This window comes from Otolemur garnettii, unplaced genomic scaffold (assembly GCF_000181295.1).
Source record: "Otolemur garnettii isolate 467f Iridium unplaced genomic scaffold, OtoGar3 scaffold00066, whole genome shotgun sequence".
In the NCBI taxonomy this organism is placed as follows: domain Eukaryota; kingdom Metazoa; phylum Chordata; class Mammalia; order Primates; family Galagidae; genus Otolemur; species Otolemur garnettii.
In genome coordinates this window covers 3,878,628-3,896,111 of record NW_003852461.1, presented here as the reverse complement: position 1 = coordinate 3,896,111, position 17,484 = coordinate 3,878,628, and the positions used below count along the sequence as shown (strand labels likewise).

At 47.1% G+C, this 17,484-nt stretch overlaps 1 protein-coding gene across 2 annotated transcripts in view; it reads left to right on the top strand.

Moving 5' to 3' along the window:
- C8B (complement C8 beta chain) overlaps nucleotides 1–16,813 on the top strand; it is a 39,931-nt gene extending 23,118 nt beyond the window's left edge. The window contains exons 8-12 of one of the 2 annotated variants that reach the window (XM_003793122.3): nucleotides 887–1,015; nucleotides 4,888–5,051; nucleotides 12,185–12,338; nucleotides 13,716–13,784; nucleotides 16,464–16,813. In XM_003793122.3, the coding sequence (XP_003793170.1) occupies nucleotides 887–1,015; nucleotides 4,888–5,051; nucleotides 12,185–12,338; nucleotides 13,716–13,784; nucleotides 16,464–16,615 (668 nt within the window). In that variant the 3' untranslated portion in view covers nucleotides 16,616–16,813. Of the gene's footprint in view, nucleotides 1–886; nucleotides 1,016–4,887; nucleotides 5,052–12,184; nucleotides 12,339–13,715; nucleotides 13,868–16,463 lie in introns of both variants that reach the window. The other variant, XM_023515081.1, reaches the window with a different exon arrangement.
- The last annotated feature ends 671 nt before the right edge of the window (nucleotides 16,814–17,484 follow it).

The window sequence follows — 17,484 nt, the reverse complement described above, 5'->3', positions numbered from 1 at the left end:
CAAGTACCTGGGACCACAGGTGCCCACCACAGTGCCTGGCTATTTTTTTTGGTTGCAGCCATCGTTGTTCTTTGGCCGGCCCAGGCTGGATTTGAACCTGCCACCTTAGGTGTATGGTGGCACCTTAGCCACTTGAGCCACAGGCACCAAGCTAGCTCTTTTTCTTATCACACCTGCTACTAGCTCATGGGATCCATGTTTTAACAATATACTTTGGCAAAAACCAGCCCCCAACGACACTGTTGAATAACCCTAGTTGGCAAAGTTGTTCTTCTCTCCCTGTGCTGGCCTCAGAGGGCTACAGGAAGGGGCTTACAAGTTGTGTCTGAGATTTCAGAAAGAGCAGGGGAGCAGGACGCCTCAGGGAGAATTAGGGAGGAAGCAAGTGGGGAACAATCCCCAGAGGAAGACCAAGGCAGGGAAATGGGCTCTCTCTCCTTGCTAGGTAATAAATACCCCAGACATCTGATGCGCATTCCCTTGGTTGACTGATTAACAGCTCTTTCTACCTTATCCAAGTGCGGAGGAAAGTGAGTCAGTGGAGAGCGGGCACAAGGCAGCAGCCTCCTATTGGATCCTGCCCTAGGAGCATGACAAGGAGTCAGTTCTTTAGACAATGATGCTGAATATTTCCCCTCTTTGGAGTGCAGTAAACATCTTCAGAGAGTCTTGGGAGGAGGCTGAAAAGGGGAAGTCCAGTCTGAACCCTGGAAGTCTCTGCCCTGGTGCCAGTACCTTTCTGCACTTCTGGTCATCAGCCTTGTGACCCACAAATTTGAACCTGAATCCTTGTGTGACCCAGAAAGGGCCAGAATTCTGGGGCTGGTCCCAGGAAAGGGGAGTGTTCATCTTTCAGGTCACACCCTTCTGTCCTTGCCTCTTTCAGATTATTCTCTCAGCAACGTGCACGCCTGTGCCAAATACGATTTTAAACTTGGTGCTGCCATTGAAGATGTCTACGTCAGGCTGGGCGTGTCAGAAAGCAAGTGCAGGGCTATCCTCAATGAGATCAAAGGTGAGTGGGCCTGGGGCTCGTGGATTTCTGGGCTTATAATCTCCGCCCCCCCCCCCAGCACCTCTGGTCCCGGGCTTTCCTCAAGCTAAAGACTCGATATTCTAAGGCCTTAATATTTCAGTTCAGATAATGGTTCTTTGAATAAATGTATACCAAGTTCCTACTAAGAGTGAAGTAAGCAAAAATAAATGGGATTGAATTCTCATCCTCATAGCGGTCATGTGAGGTAGACAAATAATTAAAGAGGGGATGGCCACGCTCAACAATGTCCCAGTGCAGAATGAGGCGGGTTATGGGCAGGGGAAAGAACCTAAGCCTTGTAAATCTATCCTCGGGGTTGGGAGTTGTCCTGGCCTGAGGCAGGGTGCTGGGGCAGGGAGCAGGTGGAGGGGACTAGCTCTCCCCTGAGATCATGGGTGACGTGAAGACTAGCAGAGCAGGCAGACCCACACGTCCTGCCGCGGGGTCCCCACGGCTGAGCAGCAGCACTGCAGTGCCAGTCCTTCTGCACCCAAGCCGCTCTGCCCCCACCTGCCCTGCTTCCTGAGCGTGGGCCTGGAATTACATGTGAAGGAAAAATTCCACAGTGGACACAAAACAAAATAAAACAACCACCGGAAAAATCACCTGCTAGTCCCACACAATGTTTTGCCCTTGCGGGTGACTTGCTGGTGTTGTATTTTGTTTGTTTGTTTTGGAGGGGCTGGGATGAAAGGCACTTCACACGGAGGGAGGCACGCGTCAAACGTAGGTGCTCCTTCAAGAGGACCATCCAGGGCTCCCCATCCAGGTCACTAAGCAGAACGTGGCCCAGCACCCCCAAACCCCTGGCTGGCTACAATGCCTCTCTCCTTTTGGGGATAACTGTTATCCCAACTTCTGTACTGAATATGTCCTTCTTTCCTTTGTAGCTTTCCCACCTACATGTATCACTAGCCAATACGGCGGAATAGTGCTTTGCTTTTCAACTGAACGCAATCTTTTTATTCCTGCATTTTTCATTTGTCATCACGCTTTTATGCATGACTATGGTTTAGTCCACTCCCAATACTGTTTTATGTGTGACTATGGTTTAGTCCACTCCCAATACTGTTTTATGTGTAACTATGGTTTAGTCCACTCCCTTTGCTGCACCCTATCTTATTGTGGGCACCTGCCTCTTTTTCCTGGTCCATTCCACTGTAGAGGAACATTCGAGTTATCTACTTGCAAACAATTATGGCCAATGCTACTGTGGACATCTCTTTTTTTTTTTTTTTTTTTGAGACGGAGTTTCATTCTATCTCCCTGGGTAGAATCCTGCAGCATCACAGCTCACAGCAACCTCAAACTCTTGGGCTTGACCAATCTTCTTACCTCAGCCTCCCAAGTACCTGGGACCAGAGGCGCCTGCCACAATAGCTGGCTAACTTTTCTATATTTTACTAGAGACAGGGTCTTGCTCTTGCTCTTGTTCAGGCTGGTCTCATACTCCTGAGCTCAAGCTCAATCTCCTCCCCTTGGGCCCCCAGAGTGCTGGGATTACAGGTCTGAGCCTCTGCACTGGCCTGTGGCCGACATGTTCCCTAACCATCTGGTGCATGTTACAAGTGTTATTCCTGAGAGTAGACGGAGGACTGGAATTGCTGGGCTGTAGAGGGTGGAACTTTGTTTTCTTGAGCAGACAGTGCCACACTGCTTTCTAAAGTCCTTGTACCAATTTATGCGCCTACCAGCAGTACACCAGACTCTCTCGCTCTCTCTCTCTCTTTTTTTTTATGCTCAAATATTGCAGGCTCAAATGTGGAACAGGTTGTATACCAGCTCTTTTGGGACTGGAGACACAGACCCGTTAGAATGGGAGTGGCTGACTGGTATACCCGAGAGCTTTCTGAGCAACTTTCTGAGAAGTGGAAATAATGATCCCTTTATAGTAGCCACTGCTCACAGAGCACCTGAGCACCTGAGCACAGCCTTTAAAATTTCCCCATGTCTGTTATCTCACATAAAGAAGTGATAATCAGGGTCTGACAATTAAGTTTGTGAACTCCTCCTAGAGAAAGTGCTACTGACCTCATTGCTAAATATCACTGTCATGACCAGATGGCCACGTGGAGCACTTTGAAGGTGACCACAGTGATATTCAGCAGTGAGGTGGGCAGCACATTTCCTAGGATGAGTTCACACACTTCATGGTTAGGCCTCTGTAAGACGACAGCTCTGATGGCCATTCCAAACCAAGAGTTCCCAAATTGCTTTGAAGGGTGGACTAGGAGCCGGGGTCGGCGCACAGCTTCTGATCAGAATACGTCCAAGGTGACCGTAGTAATATCAGCAATGAAGGATGGAGCACGTTTTCTAGGATGAATTCTTAAACTTTACTTTCCAACCTCTTAGCTTGGGGTCTGGGCCGGACTGTCTGGCAAGTCCTTCCCCTCTCCCAGACCTCTTAGCTGTACTCTTAGCTTAGTGAAGATTACATAGTTCCTGTTTTGTAGTGACTATTAAATGAGTTTCACACGCGAGCCACAGTGACGTGCAGGAATAATCAACAATTATCATTATCATTGTGACAGTGACATGTATTCTTTACATGGATACAGAGAATCCTCTTTATAGAGGAGGAAAAGGGAAATCTCACATTCTATGAGTGACTTTTCCAAGACAGCAAGGCCAAAGTCCGTGCGGGGTCCACGCCTGGAGAAGGTGCACAGGGTCGGGGTGAGAAGGTGAGCTCAGTTTCTGCCGCACGAGCTTCGCTCCGCTCCGTCAGCAGGAACCAGTTTGGTGAAGGGAAAGTTATGAGACCCAGACGTGGTGGTGAGGAGACCAGGCAGAAATAGTTTAAAATTAAGCTGCATCAGCCACTAGCTGTATGAGGCTGGACAAGTGACTTACAAATTCCAGGTCTGAGTTCCATCATTTGTGAAGGAAAGCTAGTGGTGTTGGCACATAAAATTGGTGTCAGGAAAAGAAAATATTATAATCTGCCATTCTCCCTATTTACCAAACTATTATCTATCTACCTGTCTACCTATGTGTCTATTATCTGGTTATTTGTCTATCTAACTAATCTACCATCTCCCTGTCTTCCACAAACTCATCCAGTGACTAGTGCTTTGTAGAAGCTCAAGGTCAATACCCCCTCCTTTATCCTGCCCCAGTTGGTGTTATATGGAGTCGGGCGTGAGTGTCCCTTTTGTCCTGGGCACTGTGACCGCCCAGTAAGCAGGGAAGTGTCTTTCTCACCCATGTCTCCCAGGCAAGCTCAGGAAATAACCAGAGTAACCAAATTATAATTTTTTTATTTTTTTTAAGTTTTTAAAAATTAAATCATAGCTGTGTACATTCATGCATGTATGGGGTACAGTGTGCTGGTTTTATACACAATTTGAAATATAGCAAACTGGTTAACATAGCCTTCACCACACTTTTTAATTATTGTGTTAAGACATTTATATTCTACACTTAAGAGTACAGGGGAAACTCTCGAAGAAATTGGCCTAGGAGAATACCTTTTGAGGAGGACCCCCTGGGCAATTGAAACAACACCAAAAATACATTACTGGGATCTGATAAAGCTAAAAAGTTTCTGAATAGCCAAGAATACAGTAAGTAAAGCAAGCAGACAGCCCTCAGAATAGAAGAAGATATTTGCAGGTTATGCTTCTGACAAAGGTTTCATAACCAGAATCCACAGAGAACTCAAATATATTACCAAGAAAAGAACAAGTGATCCCATCTCATTGTGGGCAAGAGATTTGAATAGAAACTTCTCTGAAGAAGACAGGTGCACGGCCTATAGGCACAGAGTAACCAAATTATTGGCTGGGTTGTAGCAAATTCTGGAGTATAAAAGTGGATCCTCTGATGACTCTTGGTGTCCATCCCAGACAGGAACAAGAGGAGCACCATGGTGGAGGACTTGGTGGTCCTGGTACGGGGAGGGGCAAGTGAGCACATCACTGCCCTGGCCTACAAGGCGCTGCCGACGGCCGACCTGATGCAGGAGTGGGGAGACGCAGTGCAGTACAACCCGGCCATCGTCAAGGTTAAGGTACACAGAGCCGCTTTCCCCGTCAAGGTTAAGGCACACAGAGCCCCTTTCCCCCGTCAAGGTTAAGGTACACAGAGCCGCTTTCCCGTCGAGGTTAAGGCACACAGAGCCGCTTTCCCGTCAAGGTTAAGGCACACAGAGCCGCTTCCCCGGTCAAGGTTAAGGCACACAGAGCCACTTTCCCCCGTCAAGGTTAAGGCACACAGAGCCGCTTTCCCCGTCAAGGTTAAGGCACACAGAGCCGATTTCCCGTCAAGGTTAAGGCACACAGAGCCGCTTTCCCCGTCAAGGTTAAGGCACACAGAGCCGCTTTCCCGTCAAGGTTAAGGCACACAGAGCTGCTTTACCCATCAAGGTTAAGGTACACAAAGCCACTTTCCCTGTTCTTCCCTCTGTGCGAAAAACAGCTTCCAAGGGCCTCCTGTAAGCCGGGGTATGGAACGTGAAGTTCATTCAGAGGCAGGTCCTTGTTTGAGTCATAGACGCTACAGTAGCAAGTATGTCTGGGACACACAGGTTATGATACACTGCTCAGTACCACCTGGAGAGCCCGAATTCCCTCCCGCCAAGTTACTAAAGGAATTAACCATCAGCTTCTAATTTTAGCCTTCTCAGATTCATAGTTTTTCCATTTCATTAGAGAATCACTCATTCTGTTATTTGTTCATTTAAACATTCATTTGTTGTCAACCAACAAATAGCTACTAAGTTCTTCCTATGTTGTAAGAAATAGGGTGCCGGAGGAGAGCAGAGAAGTCTGCAAGGATGAAAAACTGGGGTCCAGGATGAACGGTAAGATGCACAGGGCAGGACAAGACGCCACGATAATTGCAAATATGTTTTAAGCACTTACTGACTCTCGGCCATGGGCTTTAGAAACATTCTTTCATCTAATCTTCATAATATTCTGCCAATGAAGTCCAGGGTCAGAGAGGTTGTCTCCATCTGTGGCTGCTCAGGACTCTCTGTTAGATCCGGAAAGAAGATTTGGATCCCTTTTCTCCCCTCTAGACTTCCCTGTGGGTTTGGGGAATAAGAAAATAATGATCCTAACCACCTGTCACCCAAACAACAGGAGTTTTGGGATGTTAAGCTAGAAGGACATCTATTAGAACAGGACTGTCAGACCCGTCAGCACGGTAGGTCCTCGCCTGTGGGGACGTCTGCGTGGGCCCCAGAGCATGTCCCACACCCTCCTCTTCTTGCGGTGTCTGTCCAGTCACTGATGGGCCAGTGTCCATCCCCCAGAGACTCAGCTTGCAGTCAAGGTGGTGGGAGGTGGAGGGGCTGGAACGCTGAGGAGAGACACTGGAAATTTCCCTGGTGTCTTTTTCTCTCACATGCATAGTTTCTGAGAAACAAGAAAGTGCCATCAGACCTGTTCTCTGAACTTACTTAGCAACAGCACTCATGATATAGGTGCTGGCACAGAGGGGTAAAATCAGCCAAGTCGCAGACAATTGCAGAGAAATCTGGGATTAGCTGATGCCATGGTGACCCTGGTTGGCATCACAGATGACAAGGGAAAGGGCTGAGAGTGCAAAGGGAAAACAGATCACTGATCCTTACCTTTTACTGAGATACCTTATCTGAATGTTTTCTAAAATCTGAGAAGCAGGGGAATGCCTTGGTACCCGGATAGGTGCAGATGCCACCCTGGCTCTGGAAATGGCAAGTGGCACACAGGAGGTGATGTGGGCTGTGTCAGAGACTCAGAGATGTTCTCAGGACTGTCGTGGGAGTGGCAGAAGCAGGAGAGGTGACGGCGGTCGTGGACCTCCGCACCTTCCTCCGCTGAGTGGGAAACACGTGCCCTGGGCAGCCCACTCTCGCTGTACTCTGCTCCAGTGAGATAAAACCACAGGTGCCTCCACATCATGCCGCTGTCATCTGTCCCTGCAAAGCCAACTTACCAGGCAGCTGGAGTGGCAACCGGCTTCAGCACAGCAGAGCGCCGAGATGAGCAGTTCCTGGAAGTAAGAGTTTCAGCCAAGGCTTGATGACAAAAACCAGTCTCCAAGATCAAGGTCTGAAAAATGATTTCTCTAGAAGCAAAGTAGCGGGGCTGGAGACAGCAGAGATGTGCACTCGCAGTGCTCAGAGGAAAACTTTAGACGTAGGGAGGTGGGTTTTTGTTCCAAGAAGACGTCGCAGATGGCAGTGGATATCTAAAGAGATGTTTAAACACAATAGATTAGAACTACGTTCAAGATGTAGAAAATGAGGATATGTCTAAAACATTGAAACGTAGACGTAAATTGTGGCATGTGTTTACTTGGTGATTATAACAAAACCAAAGAAAAAGAGGAATTTATGAAATAAAAAGTAGAAGCTGAGGTGTTTGGACACCAATCCGATGAAAAGGACGTGGCTGAGTACGGGGAAGCAGAAGCACAATAGCAGCATTAAAACCTACGTCGGAAGCTCGACAGAATTGACGCTGCAGAAAATCGAGTCAGTGATGTGGAAGGTGCTGTGAGAAGTTCTCACAATGCGGAGGCAGAAGACAAAGAGGTTCAAACAATACCAGGAAAGAAATGTGATGGGCAGAAGCAGAAAGCTGAAACCCAGGGGCTTCTTCCTACGGAAGAGAAGATTCCAGGTGAAGACGCGTGAATCAAGCACACAGTACCAGAAACTCCCCTGAGCTGATCGCACATAATGAGCAGATCATTGGGGACAAAGCAGAAGTGTTGAAAACAAAGCAACCTGGAAACACATCCTAATGAAATGTTGAAATATATCCTACAGGGGGAACGTGAACCCAGTCTTAGAACTCTTTGCAGCATGAAATGCCTGTAGCGAAAGGAGCAAACACCTGTGAGGTCCTGCAGGAAAGACATGTGGCCCAAGGACATGGTCATTAATGGGTCAAGAATTTCAAAGACATTTTGAACCTTTGTAAGGTGACCATCCAAGACACTGTAACAAACTGTCAACACACAAAGGCAGACGACATAAGGAACTAGGCCTACTGGCCTACTGTGCTGATAGGTTAAAAGGTGCCTGCCCAGTCTGTGCCAATTAGGTCAATTTAAGGAGGTGGTTGGGGTAGGGAGGCGGTCAGCTATGGAGGGTCCGTTGTATTAAAGGCTTGCCAGGTTTAGCAAATGAGAGATGTCCAGTTACATTTGAATTTCACATAAATAAGGGATGGTTTTTTCAATGTGAGCATCTCCCAGATATTGCCCGGGACATAGTTATACTAAAAAACTATTTGTTGTTTATCTGATATTCAGATAGAAATGAGTGTCCTGCATGTGGCTGGTAATCATAGTCACAAAGCCTGTGTCTGTTTCTGCAGTGGGCAGTGTAGCTGCATTGGAGGCTGGACCCACGCTAATGGTGTTGTGTGAGAAATATGTCTGTCATGCACAGAACAGAGGGGGAAAGTAAGGCAGCGAATGGTGCTCACACAGAGGTCAGGATAGCCGACATCGTGCTTCAGAGAAACAATCCCAAATTGCAATGGCTGCTCAACGCAGTGACTTAGGGATCCAGATGGTGGGGCCCTCACCTTGTCACATCCTTCCAAGATCACCAGTGATCAAAAAGGGGGACACTTCAGCTCTTCTCTGAAATTTTCTACCTTAGAAGTGACGTGCTCTTCTGCTGACCTTTCCACTGTTTAGAATAAGTCACACTACAACCTGCCTTCAGTGAAGTCAGGACCTGTAGCCCCACCACGTGTCCAGAAGGAAAAGAAGCTGAATATTTGATAAGCAGTGATAATGACCATCACACCTTTCTAAAAGCACATTACTTAAGGATTTTCTAAAAGCAAGTGACTCCAGCCAAGAGAAGGCATAAAATACAGACATTATGGTAGGATCTGGCCTGATACATCCATCCACAAAAATAAATTCTGAATTTCTAATAAGAAAACCAGGCATATAACTCAAGGGTAGATAACATACCACAACAAAATAATTCTGCAACAAATACAATCTTTTTTATGTGCGGAATGATACTATTCCTAAGAAAGGAACATTTTAAAGGCAATGGACGTCTCTCAGTTGGCCGGTAACTCCACGGAATGTTTAGCTTCTGTAGTAATAAAAAAATGAAAGCAGAAGTCATGCTACAATTTAAAACGATGGTTTTGAAATTTAAAAAAAAAAATTTCTACCTATCAAATTGACGATGGTTAAAAATCTATAATAGAAGCAATGAGATGGGCACTTTTGTAAAAGAGAGTCACAATATAATCTGATACAACTCTTTAGGAAAGGAATTAAGCAGAGATATCCAGAATATTAAAAATGGTGGTTCCTTGTAATCCAGTAACCCCCAAGGCAAGAATATACTAAGGAAATCATTTGAAAAGTTGGTATGTGTGTATAAAGACATGGATTTGTTGTCGTTGTTGCAGTTTGGCCAGGGCCGGGTTTGAACCCACCACCCTCGGTGTATGGAGCCGGCACCCTCCTCACTGAGCCACAGGTGCCTCCCGAAAGACAGGTGTTATTTTATTGGTTGTCGTAGCAAGAGGAGAAAGGAAAGAGGACATTTTCTAAAGGCTCGATAACCGGGGAAGAGTTGAGCATGTTCTGGTTCATCCATACAATGACTCTGAAGCCGCGAAAAATTACTTTCTCAACGTATATTGACTCATAAGGGAAAACGCTCACATTTGGATGTCAAGTGAAAAAGCGAGATGTCAAACTGCACTAACACCACCAACTTAGTCTAAGTATCCACCTATCCGTCCTCTGGATACGTCCGTCTAGTTACCAAAACAATTTATCCTGAAAGGAGACAGACCACAGTGTTGACATTTCCAATCCTTTCCCACCACTTACTCCTGTGTGACTTTTGTCAGGACACTTAACTTTTCTGTGCTACAACTTTATCTTCTGTCCAATGAGGAAACAGAAGATCACCGTGACTCGTTAGATTGTTGCGAGGACTGTTAGTTAAGGTATGAGGTATGTGAAGTATCGAATTTAGTGCCTGGTAAATGCTGGCTGTGGCAATAACTACTTGTGATCACCAAGAACCCCAAGGTCCTCTCCAGAGACCTGCGTGGTATTTAATAGATGGCGCCCACCATCTATATGATAAAGAAAATTTTCACAGGGTGGGAGTGTTAAGGACCCTACGAGCCACGTGAGTGGTTAGGATTGCGTATCTTGGGGAGAAGTGGAAAAGAAAGAGGAAGAGGAAGGGAAATCAGGAAGGAGGGAGGAAGATGGGAGGGAAAAGACAGGAAAAAAAGGAACAGCAAACCAAAGAACAGATAAATGTGCTTTATTAAGTTGAAAAGTGAACTGTGGAGTCCTGAGGGGTTAGGGCCATTCCAAGGCAAAATGCAGCCTGCAGCATTTGGAGAGTCCTGGGATAAGAGATTGTAACTGGGAATAATCAGGACGTTTTTATCAATAATCATTATGAGCTAGAAGGGAAAACCCAGGCTTGGGATTAGAATCGTGGTCATGCTATTTATGGGTTGTGTGACCTGGATCAAGTGATTTCACCTCACCTGTCACCGGGGCTGATAATTGCTCCCTGGTGAGGAGCCAGTGGGATCACAGTTGTAGACTTCTACACAACTCCCGGAACACAGCGTATGTGGACGTTTTCTCCCAGTCTGGGTACTGATTTGCTCTGTCTACCGAAGTGAATCTCAGTGCTGGTAGGAAAACGCTTTAGTGGTTAAATGCAGACTGCAAGGTGCTTCCGGAGCAAAGGCGGACAGTAGGAGGAGTTCTTCACTGGTGTACGATACGACACGCTGCCCCCCCTCCTCCCTGCTCTCCTTCCCACCTGCAGCCAGCAGGCTGGAGGATTCTGCAAACAGCCTCTGGATCAATTCATTGACCACAAAACGGTGAGACAATGGGACCACCGAGGGGCCTTGCTTTGCCCACTGGAGCGAAGGTCAGTGTCAGATGCATTAAGAAATGGAAGCAATTTTCTTCCCACTGGAGGCTTCTATTAGCCGTGATTGCCTGCATTTAGTCAGACCCTAAACTCTCCAGGGCTGGATTAGGGCGGATCGCCAACAAAATCCGGAGAGGAAGCTGGCCCTGGAGTGACACTTGCTCCAAGTTGAGCATTTTTAACTGCCTCTCGGGTCTTTAGAACCTGGCCCTGGGGTTGACACAGAAGCTGAGAGGAATCCAGCATTTTAATCTACGTCTTCAGACAATGCCTCTTGTTTTCCTAACTTACAAACATCGCCATATCCATCCGTGGTTTCTTCCTCTCAATACTGTCACGCGCACCCACTGACCACCCTCTTCTGTTTCATCTTCTGTGTCTGCTGCCGATGCCTGATGAGGACATCCATCCATCCATCCGTCCATCCTCCTACCTCCAGCCCTTGACCCGCTCAGGGGGGCTGCACCCTCCACACACGGGGCCACAACATTATCCTGATCTCTGAGGGCTTATGATCCAATCAGAGAAGGAAACAAGACGCCTCTGCAAGTTAAAAAAAGGAGAAGAAAAGAAAAGAAAAAGTTAATGACTGTAAAGAAAAAGGAGCCGGCAGAAACACAGACTTTGTACCCGATGAGCAGGGCAGGCAGTACCTGGAGTACTTCATGGACAGAAGACGTTCTGGGAGCTCTGGAGTTCCTGAAAGGTTTCCTGACGGTGGCCCTTGCATGGTACAGTAATTTTGATAACTTTGGAGAAGGTAGTGATGATAGTATTATTTTCAAAGAGCTTCTGGAAATCACCTTCTCTGCCACGCCAAAGATAAATGAGCCATCCACCCTTCTCTACCTCTGTCCTGCTTCTCTCTACAAGTTTCAGCTGTCACCTGTGACCACTGTGCTGCGATCATTGATTGGCATCTCTCTCTCAATCTGTGTGTCAACATTCTGGTTCTTGGAAAGGAGGGAATTTATCTTCCTTTTAATTGTGCTTACTGCCCAGCACTTAGTAGGTGCTCAGAAAGTGTTGGTTGACCTGAGTTTGAATGAGCTTTCTGCATATTAGGTGGGGGGGAGGCAGAGAGGATGGTGCCCCGCTCTGCGAGCCACAGCATCCAGCCAGCTCCAGGTGGACCCATGTGGACCTACCTCCCTGCGCTGACTTTCCGGCTGTTCCCGTTCATTTTGATGTCACAGTTTCGTTTGATACCCGTTTTCTCTCTAAGAAATGCCTGTCCTCCCTCTTTCCAGGTGGAGCCTCTGTATGAACTGGTGACGGCCACAGACTTCGCCTTTTCCAGCACAGTGAAGCAGAACATGAAGCAGGCCCTGGAGGAGTTCCAGAGGGAATTCAGCCCCTGCCACTGTGCCCCGTGTCACGGGAACGGAGTGCCTGTCCTGAAAGGTAGCGTTTTGGGCAGCTGTTAACCCCGGAGGAGCTCTGATCTGGAGGAGGCTCTGTGCCCTCTGTTTGAAGGTGGCACCTAGGGGCAACTGGTCTGGCTGTCACAGCAGGTGATAGCAGAATTAAGCTGAAAACAGCAGCAGGCTGAGGTGGGAGGCACACTAAGGCGTGGGGACAGACGCAGAAAATCTCTAATCTTCAAAGAAGTGGGCCTGGGCTGAGCCAGAGAACCCTTTTATACATGTCCTGATTGGCACATTCGTATGTGGTGAGATTTTGAAGGTGGCAACAAGGACAGGCCACTAGAACTCAACTGTTAACTTCAAGGGTCACATCTAGGTTCACTGGGAGGGGTGAGGTCCTGGGAGCATGTGCTCCCATTGTGATAGGCTAGCAAGACTCCAAAGGGGACTTCAGTCCATCAGTCAAAACAGGGGCAGCTGGTTACGGCAAGGACGGGAGCCAGCTGGAATCAGGACAGCCCATGTAGCCAGAGCAAGATCAACAGAGGAGACATAAGAGAAGGTGTATTCTCAGGCAGAAGGGTTCCCGTTGCCAGGCTGGGACTGAGGACTCTGCCTCTGGCCTCTTGGACAGGATGCTTCTGGTCAAGGCAGACACAAGTGACAGTGTAAGGCCTGAAGTTCTGCCACCAGCACAAGGCCAGCTATGCGGGGTCAGTTCCCTACAAGCAGGATCAGCTCATCAGCTCCAGGTTGGCATCTAGAGTTGATGAAATCCCCTTTGCCTCGTGTGCAATTTGGACCTAGAATCTGGGACCCACTTGAGGCTGTGGGGTAGAGGGAGGAGGTGAGGGAAAATCTGGGGCCAGAGGCTAGGGTGCTCCTAGGCCCTGACCTGTGAAGGACAATCCCAGATAGAGGTTCCGTGTGATCCAGACGGGGAGTTCCACTGCAGATTGCAAATTAGCACAGGGAATCACTTCCAAAGAGTCTGAGCTGGCCAAAGGTAGGAGGAGACATCTAAGGGTAGGGGGTTCCCGGCCTAGAGGTTTCCAGGCAGAGGCTGCACAGTCCCCTGTGATGAAGTTGAACATCAGTGATGACTGGCCTCTGTGACTACCAGTGTAGCTTCTGACCTTAAAAGCTTGAATGTCTGGGTCAAAGGTCAGCTGATGAGGGCTTGTCCTCAACAAATCCCTGGGATTCCCTGGGATGGAAGCAAGCACCCTCTCATGGCATAGGACCCTCAAGGAAGCAGGAGGTATTCTGGGCACTGGACCAGCTTATTGCAAGCTGTCCAACTAAATCTAGACTCTGCCATAACCCAGTGGAAATTCAGGGGTGCGGGGGGCTGAGCTTCAGGAGTTCTTTGCTGCACCTGGGGTGGTTGACACTCTCTGCCTTGTCTTCTCAGAATCACGCTGTGACTGCATCTGTCCTGTGGGATTCCGAGGCCCAGCCTGTGAGATCACCTCTCGGCAAAGTAAGGAGTCTGAGAGTTGGAAAAGAAAACTCTAGGCAAACCCAGAGAACAATAATTCAGAAGAACAAGAGCAAGGTGGGGGTGTGAGTATCAGGCTGGGAAACTCAAGCTGCGTCCTCTACCCTGATGGCATATTTCATTATCTTCGCAACTGAGAGCTCTTCCCGTTACAGGACCACCGGTGTTCGGCATTTGTCGGCCAGCTCTTCCAGTCATTCTGAGAACCTGTCCTCTTTTTCTACTTTTGCTCCTATTTAGTCCCCAAATTTCAGCATCGATGCTGTTCCTCTGTAAACATTCCTCTAATCCCGCAGGTAGAATTGGTTAGTTTCTCTTATGGGTTCCCTAGGACTTTGAACAGACAGAGGGTGCCAAAAAAATGTACACACATTTCAAGAAAGGAAAAAAAAGTATTAAAATTGTAATACTCAAGCCGTGTTTGACTCCTGCAAGGACAAGGTGTTCAAACGTGATGTGATTGTATTCATCTTTTGCTATGAATATATATGTACATAATCAGGTATTGTAATCCTCTATATATAGAGAGAGAGTGTGCATTACAATTTTAATAGAGCTTTTTTCCTCTCTTAAATTGTGTATCCATTTTCTTGGCACCCTCTCTCTATGTGCGAGTCGATCGTAGCTCTTTGCACATGGCCTTTGGGTTGGGGTGTGTATTTATGTGTCTGTGAGTAGGGATCATCTTGTATTTGCCTGTGTCTCATGGCCAGGTACAGTTGTCGCTCAGTGAGATAATGTTAAATTAACAAACCCAGAACTAGGCTGTCATTAAGATCTCTTCCCGCTCTCAAATTCTTTGGCCAATTTGTTACTTAAGAGTTCTCAACCTTGGCGGTGCCTGTAGCTCAGTGGGTAGGGCACTGGCCACATACACCCAGGCTGACAGGTTCAAACCCGGCCCCGGGCCAGCTAAAACAACAATGGCAACCGCAACAAAAAAACAGCCAGGTGTTATGGTGGGTGCCTGTAGTCCCAGCTACTTGGGAGGCTGAGGCAAGAGAATCACCTGAGCCCAAGAGTTTGAATTTGCTGTGAGCTGCGATGCCACAGCACTCTACCCGGGGCAGCAGCTTTAGACTCTATCTCAAAAATTAAAAGAAAAAACAAAAGCGTTCTCAACCTTTCATGCCTCTCTCACTTTCATTTTTTTCCTGTGGCTTTTTGGTGATTCTCTTAACAATGGAAGTGGCATGTGCAATCAAACAACCACCAGCGACTGAGCACTTTGCTTTGTCCCAGGCACCTACCGAGGGCTCAGGCATAGCTTGGATTCAAATTCCTTCTTCATCATCTCATAACTGTGACCTTGAGCAAGATACTTATCTTCTGTGTGCCTCAGTTTCCACATCTGTAAAACAGAGACGATCCTTTTATCGACCTTACAGAGTAGTCTTGGGCTTGTAACCAGGCCTGGAAAGCACTCAGAATGATGGCAGATACATTGTAAAAGCAAGATCAGCATTGATTACTTAGTTTAGAGCCTACTGTGACTTTGTATCTTATACCTGTTAAATCCTTTCATCCTTACAATGGCCCCCTGAGGTGGATACTATTGGTATTCTCATTTTATAGATGAAGAATCTGAGTTTAGTTGGTACCAAAGGACCTTGCCCGGTGGCCACAGTAAGTTAGGAACCCAGGTGCACGTCCAGTGGGACTGACTGCACAGTCTGTGATCGTAATTCCCACCACACACTCTTCTCTTTCCTGCACCTCAACCAGACCCCCAGTAGTGATCTGCCCAGCGAGTGTGCAGTCACACAGCCACAGGATTGCTGCTGGCTGGAGGACACCCTAAGAACCAGCCACTGTCGCTGCCTCACTTTACAAATGGGAAGGCCCAGAGATACTAAGGAAGTTACCCAGAATTACACTGTGAGTCAGCAGCAAAGCCAGACATTTCTATATCACGAGAAAAGTAACTGATTACTTGCCAATCTCATCAACAACCCCAGATTCCTCAGGTGAAAGTCAGGTGTCAGGGATTAGAGCGTGATCACTTCAAACACACAATGCTTTCTGTAGGTGCCATCGCCCCCATTAATGAGAAGAAGCAAATTATCCATTATCTTGTGCCTTAACCATTATCTTGTAGTTTCTAAGTTGGAAACCATTTATTTATAAATTTATTTATCCATTTAACCAATGCTTACCAAAGGCCTTCTCCAGGCCAGGCTTGTCACTGGGTGAGCAAATCAGATATCTCCCCTGTCATGATGGAGATTGCACTTTGAAAGGGAAGATCAATGATATTAGAATAGTCCCAGAATTGCATTTAAGGTTCCAATTGTAACTACTGCCACAAAATGATGGGAGAGCTTATAGTATGCGAAATTGATGGAGATTTAGGGGTTAGAGAAAGTTTTCCAGAAGAAATAACACTTTTACTGAGATTTGAAGGGTGACTAGGATTGACCAGGTAACTAGAGAAGGGAAGAGTGTTCCGAGCAAGAGGAACAGCACATGCAAAGGCCCTGTGGTAGGCAGGAGCATGGCAAGTACAGCGGACAGAAAGGACAGGTGATCAATTGGTAAAGGGAGATTCGAGATTGGGACTCCCAAAATCTTTTGGCCATTTACATACCCCATGCCCAACACCATTAAAAGACCAGAATATGAGAAGAGCTAATTAAGACTTGTTGACCTTGTTTCTTACAGATGTTCTCACTGATGGGAAGTGGAATTGCTGGTCAAACTGGTCTTCCTGCTCTGGAGGGCGTAAGACAAGACAACGGCAGTGTACCAATCCACCTCCTCAAAACGGGGGCAGCCCCTGCCCCGGTCCTGATTCAGAAACCCTCAACTGCTAGGGAAGGAGAGTTTCTAGAGGATGATACAGCTGTGGGCTGCAACAGGGACAGCTCTGAGCCCTCAAGAACTCAGGCCAGCTCATCCCCACTCCACCTGCCACCTGGGACTCACCCGAGGGCAGAAGCAGTGCCATGCAGGCTGTTTAAAATAGAGATTTTAGTTTGTAAAATGCACATTGATTTGGATAGTGAGTTAAACTGAAATTGCAGGTTCCTTAAGGGCATAAACTTGTTTGTAATCCTCACTTTGCTCACTCTACCATACTTCTGTTTACTACCAACCAGGAACCGTGTTGGGAGTTGTTCACCCTATAGTTCCCCTATCAGCACATAGTAGCTATCTAATCATGAATCAATGAGTGGAAATTAAATTGTTATTTCTTTGACAAGTACAAGGTCTTGTTCAATGATTACCAGCAGTTCATGTTTAGTGGGCAATTACTGTGTGCTGGCCACTGATTCAGGGCAGTAATTCATTCCATTCTTATGAAAACCTGACAAGGGATGCTATTATCAGCCCTGTTATACAGCTGGGGGGACTGAGGCTTAGAATCATTAGGTGACTTGTCCAAGGTTACACAGTTGGAAAGTGGCAGAACTGAGCTCCAGATGTGGGTTCTAGAGTTTGCACCTCTTAACTATAATGCTCTCTTACCCCTCAGTAAATGAGTATCTGATTAACAAAGAATTTTTATGAAATAGAACACACCAGAAAGTACTATGAGAGAGAGAGAGTCTGGGGGTTGGCCAATTTCCACCCACTCCTTTCTGAGAAGGGTGCGTCCTGGCCCCTCAGATCTCTCTGATGCTGAGCAGAGGAAGGGCACACTTGTGCACGTCGAGACCAAGAGTTGTGGGGCAGAGCGGAA